Source organism: Mustelus asterias, chromosome 1, assembly GCF_964213995.1.
Source record: "Mustelus asterias chromosome 1, sMusAst1.hap1.1, whole genome shotgun sequence".
NCBI lineage: Eukaryota > Metazoa > Chordata > Chondrichthyes > Carcharhiniformes > Triakidae > Mustelus > Mustelus asterias.
This window is the reverse complement of record NC_135801.1, coordinates 71061819-71073818: the sequence shown is the minus strand read 5'-3', so window position 1 is coordinate 71073818 and position 12000 is coordinate 71061819. Positions and strand designations below refer to the sequence as shown.

The 12000-nt window shown below is 43.8% G+C and overlaps 1 protein-coding gene across 8 annotated transcripts in view; it reads right to left on the bottom strand.

The window, feature by feature from the left end:
- The window catches only part of ank2b (ankyrin 2b, neuronal), an 876340-nt gene that overhangs the window by 182015 nt on the left and 682325 nt on the right, over positions 1-12000 (bottom strand). For all 8 annotated transcript variants that reach the window (XM_078213593.1, XM_078213597.1, XM_078213634.1 and 5 more), the window contains exons 12-13: positions 9134-9232; positions 8933-9031 (exon numbers count right to left, since the gene is read on the bottom strand). In XM_078213593.1, the coding sequence (XP_078069719.1) occupies positions 8933-9031; positions 9134-9232 (198 nt within the window). The remainder of the gene's footprint in view (positions 1-8932; positions 9032-9133; positions 9233-12000) is intronic.

The following is a 12000-nucleotide window of genomic DNA, read 5'->3' as shown; positions in this document are numbered from 1 at the left end:
CATAATTTCCTTTCCCCCAGCTATAACTCTTGCCCTGCGGTATATACCTATTCCTTTCCATTGCTAAAGTAAACATAACCAAATTGTGGTCACTATCACCAAAGTGCCCCCCTACCTCCAAATCTAACACCTGGTCTGGTTCATTACCCAATACCAAATCCAATGTGGCCTCGCCTCTTGTTGGCCTATCTACACAGTGTCAGGAAACCGTCCTGCACACATTGGACAAAAACTGACCCATCTAAAGTACTCGAACTATAGCTTTTCCAGTCAATATTTGCAAAGTTCAAGTCCCCCATAACAACTACCCTGTTACTTTCGCTCCTATCCAGAATCATCTTTGCAATCCTTTCCTCTACATCTCTGGAACTTTTCGGAGGCCTATAGAAAACTCCCAACAGGGTGACCTCTCCTTTCCTGCTTATAACCTCAACCCATACTACCTCAGTAGACAAGTCCTCACCAATCGTCCTTTCTGCCACCGTAATACTGTCCTTGACTAACAATGCCACACCTCCACCTCTTTTACCACCTTCCCTGCTCTTACTGAAACATCTAAACCCCGGAACCTGCAACAACCATTCCTGTCCCTGCTCTATCCATGTCTCCGAGATGGCCACAACATCGAAGTCCCAGGTACCAACCCATGCTGCAAGTTCACCCACCTTATTCCGGATGCTCCTGCCATTGAAGTATACACACTTCGAACCACCTTCCTGCCTGTCAGTACACTCCTGCGACGCTGAAACCTTATCCATGACCTCATTACTCTCAACCTCCTGTACACTGGATCTACAATTCAGGTTCCCATCCCCCTGTTGAATTAGTTCAAACCCTCCTGAACAGTATTAGCAAATTTCCCCCCCAGGATATTGGTACCCCTCTGGTTCAGGTGTAGACCATCCCATTTGTAGAAGTCCCATCTACCCCAGAAGGAGCCCCAATTGTCCAGGTATCTGAATCCCTCCCTCCTGCACCATCCCTGTAGCCACGTGTTCAATTGCTCTCTCTCCCTATTCCTCTCCTCACTATCACGTGGCACGGGTAACAAACCAGAGATAACAACTCTGTTTGTTCTAGCCCTAAGCTTCCACCCTAACTCCCTGAATTTCTGCCTTACATCCCCATCCCTTTTCCTACCTATGTCTTGGGTGCCTCTGTGAACCACGACTTGGAGCTGGTCCCCCTCCCCCTTAAGGATCCCGAAAACATGATCCGAGACATCACGGATCCTGGCACCCGGGAGGCAACACGCCATAGAACCATAGCACATTACAGCACAGAAACAGGCCTTTTGGCCTTTCTTGCCTGTGCCAAACCATTTTTGTGCCTAGTCCCACTGACTTGCACCTGGACCATATCCCTCCACACCTCTCTCATCCATGTACCTGTCCAAGTTTTTCTTAAATCTTAAAAGTGAGTCCGCATTCACCACCTCATCTGGCAGCTCATTCCAAACTCCCACCACTCTGTGTGAAGAAGCCCCCCCTAATATTCCCTTTAAACTTTTCCCCCCTCACCCTTAACCCATGTCCTCTAGTTATTTTCTCCCCTAGTCTCAGTGGAAAAAGTCTACTTGCATTCACTCTATCTATACCCATCATAATTTTATACACCTCTATCAAATCTCCCCTCATTATTCTGTGCTCCAGGGAATAAAGTCCTAACCTATCCAACCTTTCTCTGTAACTCAGTTTCTCAAGTCCCGGCAACATTCTTGTGAACCTTCTCTGCACTCTTTCAACCCTATTAATATCCTTCCTGTAATTAGGTGACCAAAACTGCACACAATACTCTAAATTCGGCCTCACCAATGTCTTATACAACCTCACCATAACATTCCAACTCCTATACTCAATACTTTGATTTATAAAGGCCAATGTACCAAAAGCACTCTTTACGACCCTATCTACCTGTGATGCCACTTTTAGGGAATTATGTATCTGTATTCCCAGATCCCTCTGTTCTACTGCACGCTTCAGTGTCCTACCATTTACCTTGTATGGTCTACCTTGGTTTGTCCTTCCAAAGTGCAATACCTCACACTTGTCTGCATTAAACTCCATCTGCCATTTTTCAGCCCATTTTTCTAGCTGGTCCAAATCCCTCTGCAAGCTTTGAAAACCTTCCTCACTGTCCACTACATCTCCAATCTTTGTATCATCAGCAAACTTGCTGATCCAATTTACCACATTATCATCCAGATCATTGATATAGATGACAAACAACAATGGACCCAGCACTGATCCCTGTGGCACACCACGAGTCGCAGGCCTCCACTCAGAGAAGCAATCCTCCACTACCACTCTCTGGCTTCTTCCATTGAGCCAATGTCTAATCCAATTTACTACCTCTCCATGTATACCTAGCAACTGAACCTTCCTGACTAACCTCCCATGCGGGACCTTGTCAAAGGCCTTACTGAAGTTCACGTAGACAACATCCACTGCCTTCCCTTCATCCACTTTCCTGGTAACCTCCTCGAAAAACTCTAATAGATTGGTTAAACATGACCTAGCACGCACAAAGCCATGTTGACTCTCCCTAATAAGTCCCTGTCTGTCCAAATATTTGTAGATCCTATCTCTTAGCACTCCTTCCAATAATTTACCTACTACTGACATCAAATTTACCGGCCTATAATTTCCCGCATTACTTTTTGAGCCTTTTTTAAACAACGGAACAACATGAGCTATTCTCCAATCATCCGGCACCACACCTGTGGATACCGACATTTTAAATATATCTGCTAGGGCCCCTGCAATTTCAACACTAGTCTCCTTCAAGGTCCGAGGGAATACCCTGTCTGTACCTGGGGATTTATCTACTCTGATTTGCCTCAAGACAGCAAGCACCTCCTCCCCTTTAATCTGTATAGGTTCCATGACCTCCCTACTTGTTTGCCTTATTCCCATAGACTCCATGCCAGTTTCCTTCGTAAATACGGACTCCATGCCAGTTTCCTTCGTAAATACGGATGCAAAAAACCCATTTAATATCTCCCCCATTTCTTTTGGTTCTATACATAGTCGACCACTCTGATCTTCAAGAGGACTAATTTTATCCCAATTTTACACCAGCCGCGAGTCCCTCTCGTTTCTACAGAATCTCCTATCTATCCCCCTAACTATGGAGTCCCCAATAACTAATGTTCTACTCCTCTCCCCCCTTCCCTTCTGAGCAACAAGGGCAGACTCTGTCCCAGAGTCCTGTCCCCCATGGCTTACCCCTGTTAAGTCGTCACCCCCAACAGTATCCAAAACAGAATACTTGTTATACAGGGGATCGCTGCTCTGACTGCTTCTTACCCCTTCTAGCCGTCACCCACGTATCATAATTTCTAGGAGTAGCTACCTCCCTGTAGCTTCTATCTATATCTGCCTCTGCCTCCCGAATGATCCTGATGAATGATACTGTGAATGACTACCAACACTTAAAAGCTAGTGTACAATGATTAAGAATGGCTTGCTTCTCTGAAAGGATAAGTGCATTGTTTCGAGCAGGTGCTGGAAGTCATGGTTGAAGAAAATCGCTCCCACATACCTTCCACTACCAGCTCAGAAACTGACTGCATGCAAGTCTGAAAATAGATTAGAGGTGGGATTTGCACCTCTTGAAACAATAGGCGCAGGTGGAAGTAGCCTGGGCAGTGGGCAGCCACAAGGATAGCATAGGTGCCAGGTTGTTGAAGGCGAGGTTGCTCACAAGGACTCAGATGCAAGCTTAGGCTTTGATGGGGTAGCCACGAGAAGTATGCCGCACAACAAAATGTTTCTGCATTGGGAAACCTGCTTGAAAGCCCAAAGTCAATGTCAAGGAGCATGGATGAGTCCAGCGCCTACTTGACATAGGCATTTTCACGGAGTTCCAACATGGAGGTGATGACGAATTCTGCTTGCACGGTTGTGGAGCCAACCGTGCTATAGCATCTGATGTTGCATTTTATGTTGCTGAACAAGGAGTAACCACCCAGCATCTGAGTGCTAGAGTGGAAGACCAGACTGCTATCAAGCGAGGTCAGCTTGCTGCCATGCGAGGTGAGAATGTTGTCATCATGACTGTGGATTACACAGTGAAAAAGTGGCATAGTTGGTGTCACAGCAGTGCATCAATTTGTCCTCCAGTAGAGTACAAGGATTGCTGAGGAGTTCACCAGAGTGAATGGCACATCAATCTCTCTCAGGAAGACAACATTTATCCTCCCACCTCTGTCACTCTGCCAGTGCCTTTGCTGTTATCTGTCAAACAGCCAGTACAGGCTGCTATTGCCATCCAAGACTATCTTCAGTAAAAGTCAGCAGGCTTTCACGAACCATGCTGCAGCCACTTTGGGAGCACAGCTTGGAGCCGTGCAATGATACATGGAAGACAAGGGCAGAAGCGAATGCATTAAGCTGATGCATTTAATTTTTTTATACCACAGGACATGATTTAATTGATAAATTTAGTTGGAACGTTTATTTTGTTGTGACTTATTTTTGCATTGCAGCCAAGAGGACATGGTGGTCAGTAACAGAAAGGTCAGGTGTGGGTTTGTAAGTGCATGGGGAATTGGAGTTATGGCTTCTGGTATCGCGCTCACAGACAACCTGGGCAGAAAGTGGCTGTTCAAGTTGCCTCCTTCCTATCTGTATAGTCAGAAGCTTTTTCCCAGGGTGGAAGAGTCAATTACTAGGGAGCATAAGTTTAAAATGCGAGGGGCAAGGTTTAAAGGAGATGTACGAGGCAGATTTTCTTTACACAGAGGGTGGTGGATGCCTGGAACTCGCTGCCAGGGGAGGTAGTGGAAGGGGATATGATAGTGACTTTTAAGGGGCCTCTTGACAAATACATAAATAGGATGGGAATGTAAGGATATGGTCCCCGGAAGGGTAGGGGGTTTTAGTTAAGTCGGGCAGCATGGTGGGAGCAGGCTTGGAGGGCCGAAGGGCCTGTTCCTGTGCTGTAATTTTCTTTGTTCTTTGTTATCTCATCTTCCTCTTGCTCCTCATGCACCACTTCTCAGCTACTCACTGTATAACTGGTAAAAAGGGCTGTGTCCTCATAACATGAGTTGTGCAGCATGCACCAGATCACCAGAAATCTTCAAATTTGCTCTGCTGATGTGGCAGGTTTTTGCCAGATTGATCCAGTTCGCAGAAGCATTGTTTCAGAATTTCAACAGTCTACTCTGTTATATTTTGTGTGGAAGCATGGCTTTCATTGTATGCAAGCTGACTACCTGCACGTGGTTGCACAATGAGGTCATCAGTATTATCCTTGTCCTCTCAAAGTCCAATCGCCACCTTTATTTGCCAAGGAAAATCAAATGAAGCTGGTGCGGTGGACTACCATAGACTGCCACATCATGGCTGCTGGTGGAATACCAGTCATTAACTTGCATGATTCTCTGTATATGGTCACACTCACCAGCTGAACTTTCAGAGAATGATGTATCTTTCAGTTCGAGGATAGGGAAAAGTTGACAGGCAAAGTGATGCACATAGAGTCAAAGGCACCCAGAAATCTAGGAAAAGTCTATGATCCTAGCGAAGCTGTGTGTGTATCTCTGGCAGAAGCACATACAAACATATGAAGTTACAAATTAGGGGCAGGAGTAGGTCATTCAACCCCTCAAGTCTGCTCTGTCATTCAATATGATCATGGCTTCAATGCCACTCTCCTGCCTACACCCTATATATTTTGACTCCCTTGTTAGCCATGAATCTATTTAGTCCTGCCTTAAAGATATTCAATGTCCTTGCCTCTATCACTCTCTGGGGAAGAGAGTTCCAGAGACTCATGACCCTCAGAGAAAAAATTCTGAGAGTAAAAATAACTAAGAAATTGATATGCAGTTAGTTCTGATTGATTGAGAACCTCAGCGACCTCCCTTAGACAACAGTGGCTGGAAAACTGCTAGATGTTGTAAATCTCTCCAATGCCAGTCTGAAAGGAGCCAGGCATATAAATGTTCTTTGCTACAGTCACCTTCACTGCCACTGGCAATATTGTTCTTGCCCTGTTCTAAGATGGCAGTGAGAGCATCTTCACTAAAGTGCAAACAATTCACGCATTGGTTAGGTGGAATAGTTGCTCCCTGGAATTTTTTTTAAACGAATTCATGGGACATGGACGTCGCTGGCTGGCCAGTATTTATAGCCCATCTCTAATTACCCTTTGAGGGCAGTTGAGAATCAACCACAATGCTATGGCTCTGGAGGCATATGTCGGCCAGGCCGACAGCTCTGATGAAGGGTCATCTAAACTCGAAGCGTTGGCTCTATTTTCTCTCCACAGATGCTGTCAGACCTGCTGAGATTTTCTACTTGGAACCTACTTAAAGATTTTCTCGCATTTTCTGTTTTTGTTTCAGATTCTAGCATCCGCAGTATTTTGCTTTTACCTGCAAACAGGAATTTTTCCACATGTCCAGTGAAAGACTCTCACCAATTTTTACAGATGTACCATAGAAAGCATCCTAGCCAGATGTATCACAGCTTGGTATGGCTCCTGCTCCGACCAAGCCCACAAAAAACTACAAAGGGTTATGAATGTAGCCTAGTCCATCACACAAACCAGCCTCCCATCCATTGACTCCATCTACACTTCCTGCTGCCTTGGGAAAACAGCCAGCATAATCAAGGAGCCCACACACCCTGGACATACTCTCTTCCACCTTATTCCATCGGGAAAAAGATTCAAGTGTTTGAAAACACGTACCAACAGACTCAAGAGCAGCTTCTCCCCTACAGTCATCAGACTTTTGAATGGTCCTATCATGTATTGAGCTGATCTTTCTCTTCACCCTTCCTGTAACTGCTACACTATATCCCATACCCTATCCTTTCCTTCTCCCCGATGTACTCTATGAATGGTATGTTTTGACTGTATAGCGTGGAAGGAACAATACTTCTCACTATGTCCTAATACATGTGACAAACAAATGTGATAAATCAAATCAAACAGGTTTCAGCGATGGAGCGTGGACAACTCTGGTGAAATTTTTAGCTATAGCCTCACAGTGCAAAAAGTCATCTTTTTCATCAGTACATCCTGACTTTACAGACTTTCAGAGGAATATTGAAATTGAATCTGAATATACTTCCAACATCTTGGCTATTCGTTAAGATTAGGGCAAGTGGTTTAGTGCAGTATAGCATTCTTGATTTTCCATCCTTAATACATACAGTTGGATTTCTTTGATAGTATTTGGTTTTCTAAAAACAAATCCCCAGAGACAATGAAATCAACATGTTCTGTGGGATTCACAATACTCAACATTCATAATGAGGATAGAGCTCTGCATGTCAGTGTTTCATTCTACTCTATAAATTTACTCAAATCTTCAGCTCTTCTGTGGCAAACAAGCCATCCACATCTAAGGGAGGCTCCATTCATTTAGTGAATTTCATAGGGGTATGCCTGCACTTCTCCTATAATCACCTTTTATTTTCTGTGTTAATTTTGCTTTTTTAATTTTCTGTGTGTGTATATACATGTTCAATCCCGACAAAGCAAGAAAACTAATATGAAAACAAGCAAACTGTATCCATTCTTTTCCAAGTGTCATTGTGCTCACGTCCAACTTTACCCCTTTGTAGAAACACATCATTTCAAATTTCTTCTTCTGTTTCACTGTTAGAAAGTTGCGTTTTTCCTTTGTAGCTTCCATGAAATGAATGAAGCCACCAGAAGCTATTGCCAGAAGATATTTGTTGTTGGATCATTATCGATCAAGGCGCTCTAGAAAGTTAGTCCTAATTAGTTTGATCACATATCAGTTATGTTTGTTTTCTAAAGTCTTCAGATTACACCACATTCCAAATTAACAGAGCAATTGTACAGCCTATAATGCATTTTTAACACAGTATACAACTTTGGCCAGGAATTTTCAACCCCCCCCCCCCTGTGGTGTGTTTTCCCGGGGTCAAGATGACTCACTATTGGCCACCACCAGGATCTTCCAGTCTCGCCAAGTCTATTATTCCAGGGAACTCGCCTCAGCAGGACCGGACGATCCCACCAGCGGTAAGGACAAATCCCACTCTTTATTTATCTATTACAATCTACATAACCTGTAATGAAATGATAGTGTTGTGTTTTGGGGTATGAAACCAGATTAAAGCTTTAGGGTTGAAGGTAAAGTGAAATCTTTCCATAATCATAGAATCCCTCTTGTGCAGAAGAGACAAGTCAGCCCATCAAATCTGCACCAACTCTCTGACAAAGTATCTTACACAGGCCCTCTCCTCTGCCCTTTCCCCATGCATTTACCATGACTAATCCATCTAACCTACACATCTTTGGACATTATAGGTAATTTATAGAACAGAATCATAGAATCCCTACAATGCAGAAGGCAGCCATTTGGCCTATCAAGCCTGCATTGACAACAATCCCACCCAGTCCCCAAGCCTGTAGCCCCACATATTTACCCTGCATCCCCCTGACACTAAGGGGTAATTTAGCATGGCCAATCCACCTTACCTGCACATCTTTAGACTGTGGGAGGAAACCGGAGCACCCAGAGGAAACCCACACAGACATGGGGAGAAAATGCTAACTCCACACAGACAGTCACCCAAGGTTGGAATTGAACATGGTTTCCTAATATCTGCACAGCTCAAAATGGTAATATTGCTAGATAACATCCTGCTGAAATAAGCAGAACAAATTTGTGGTGAGTACATTCTTGGCTTCTTTATGGAAAGTGAGAACGTTATCCTTCATGATGTGGGGATAAACTTTTGCTGCCCTTTCACACTCTAGTTGTTTGTCAATAATTGCACTCAAAGGAATATCTGTCAAACCTATTTCTCAGATGGTACACATGCTCTCATTGTTTTCAATGGAATATTATAAATATATTTGTTAAGTGTTGCACTATGAAGGAATTTAAACAAGATCTTTTGTAATGCACATTCTATTGATTAAGGCCAGCCATACTCACAATGTTAGAAACATCCGGAGAGGCTCCATTCTGCAGCAAAAGGAGGACTATGTTCAAGTGGCCCATGAAGGCAGCCACATGTATTGGTGTAAGGCCAGACTGTGAAACAAAGCAATAGCAATTTACTCCTCTGCAGGGGCTGCAACTTGTTTTAAATTGATGTAACAGAGGCAATGACTAGGTATTAATATTTCCTTCTACCTCTGTTATGGCTTGAATTGAGGCCCCGTATTTCACAAGAAGCTCCATCACTTTAACGCGGTTTTTCTTACATGCAATATGCAGTGGAGTAAAGCCATTCTGTACAAAAAAAAACAACCAAGTTAGCATTCACGTCAAACATGCATTCAAAACTGTTACTTCAAGATCATGCATATAAATCTCATGTTAATTCAGTCAGGGTCCCATGACTGTCATCTAATGCTGTGTTTAAACTAAAACTAGTTGCTAGTCGATGCAGAGTCAGTTTACAGTCAGGCAGTTCATTGTTCATGCTGCCTTGTTCCATACTGAACCATCAGGGCCTGGAGAAAGATGTGCACACAACTGCTGCTACACATGCAGTCACCTCCAATTCTTGTCAGTAAATTTGAAATTTATTGATGTTACAGACAGGAGCAACCACATTTTAGAAATATGTCAAAGCTATTTTCGCAATTCTTAAACTAGGGTTGACACTGTAATGAAGTTGTATTCCACCTGATAATGAGCACAAGCAGAATGAGTGGACCCTTCGAGGCCATCTAAAACTGCCTGCCTTTGAAATAGTCTGGGATAATTTAATCACCTTTTTGACACTGTAAAGAGGATCCTCTCTGATCATTTGTACTGATTTTTTTGCCAGTTCGGACCACATCAGGATTGGTTTCTCCTCCTAAAGAAAATCTGACCTTTAATAAAGCCTCCCTAAATAATTCCTTTACTAACCATCGCCCATGTTAATGCCTTTTCTTGATAAGTACTCTCTATCACTGACACTTGATCACCACTTGTTGAATATGGGATTCCAGCAGTTCACCTTTCAGCATATAAACAAATAATGTTATAACAGGAAAAAAACCTAATACAAAATAATGCATCAAATAATATTCTTAAAGAGTTATATAAAAATGATTACATCAAAACAATTCTGGCCAATTTACTTTGTTAAATTGTGGAATAAAGTGGAAAATATTGACACACGAGCAGAAAGCTCATTTCCAGAATTCTTTATTATATATATTTTTTTTAACTGACAAGTGCACAAAGAACTGTGTTTTCTGGCAGATAAAAGTAATGAAAATGCTTTGAATGAATCATCAGAGCAGTTATCTCAGATTACCCTGATGCAACAAGTTCAACCAATACTGGGAATAGTTACAACAGTTTCTTTAGTATGTCAGAGAGGAATTTTCCAAAGTTGTTCCTAAGTTGGCCTCATGTCTTCTTGCCTCAGTTTTCGTACATCTCAGGAGACTGTTACAAGGAAACAAGTTGACTGTGTCTGTGACTGAACCATATCTGAATGAGGTGGGTTTGATAAACGATGGTCAGCGTGTTTTCAGTTGGAGGGACATGTAAAATATAAGAGGTGCTTCCTAAGCTACCCTTGACCCAGTCCACATAAAATGGAGGTTGGGTAAGGCAGCCACTAGCCTGCTCACACTTAGGCCCTTTGAGGTTCTTACGTAGCCAATCATTGCACATTTAAGGCACTCACTCTGCCTCCACTGACATAAGAATCCTGATGTGGAGATGCCGGCGTTGGACTGGGGTAAGCACAGTAACACCAGGTTAAAGTCCAACAGGTTTATTTGGTAGCACAAGCCACAAGATTTCAGAGCGCTGCTCCTTCATCAGGTGAGTGGGAGTTCTGTTCACAAACAGGGCATATAAAGACACAAACTCAATTTACAAAATAATGGTTGGAATGCGAGTCTTTACAGGTAATCAAGTCTTAAAGGTACAGACAATGTGAGTGGAGATGTGAGCCTGCAGGAGAACAGTGACCACGACACCACACAACCCTGCCACAAGCAGCCTCTGCAACACGTGCCGGGTCATCGACACGGATGCCATCATCTCACGTGACAACACCATCCGCCAGGTACACACTCTTGCAACTCGGCCAGCGTTGTCTACCTGATATGCTGCAGGAAAGGATGTCCCGAGGCATGGTACATTGGGGAGACCATGCAGACGCTATGACAACGGATGAATGAACGCTGCTCGACAATCACCAGGCAGGAGTGTTCTCTTCCTGTTGGGGAACACTTCAGCAGTCACGGGCGTTCAGCCTCTGATCTTCGGATAAGCATTCTCCAAGGCAGCCTTCATGACACAAGACAACGCAGAATCGCTGAGCAGAGACTGATAGCCACGTTCCGCACACGAGGACGGCCTCAACTGGGATCTTGGGTTCATGTCACACTATCTGTAACCCCCACGACTCGCCTGGGCTTGCAAAATCTCACTAACTGTCCTGGCTGAAGACAATACCCATCTCTTTAACTTGTGCTTAACCCTCTCTCCACTCACATTGTCTGTACCTTTAAGACTTGATTACCTGCAAAGACTCGCATTCCAACCATTATTTTGTAAATTGAGTTTGTGTCTATATATGCCCTGTTTGTGAACAGAACTCCCACGCATCTGATGAAGGAGCAGCACTCTGAAAGCTTGTGGCTTGTGCTACCAAATAAACCTGTTGGACTTTAACCTGGTGTTGTGAGACTTCTTACAACCCAGTGGGCAGTGGTAGGTGGGCAACATTGAGAAAACTTTTTTTTAAACAACTTTGTTGAAAAGGCTGGAAAGAGGACAGGTGCATTGCTCCCCATCCCACTCCACCCTGAAATACTGTATGCCCCCTTTGTACTTCCAAACCTGTGCCCCCTGCCTAGGCTCCCAATCCCACCCCATCAAAGCCCCAGACTCACCTCTCTCTGGTGAACATGTCCTCTTTCACCCCAGAGCCTCCTTCCAGTCCCAGCAGCACTCACTACTGACTTCTGGCTCTGGATTGCACAAGCTGATGACCATTCAGATTGGTTGACAGCTCTCAAAGGTGGGGTTTCCTTCCACTGAGT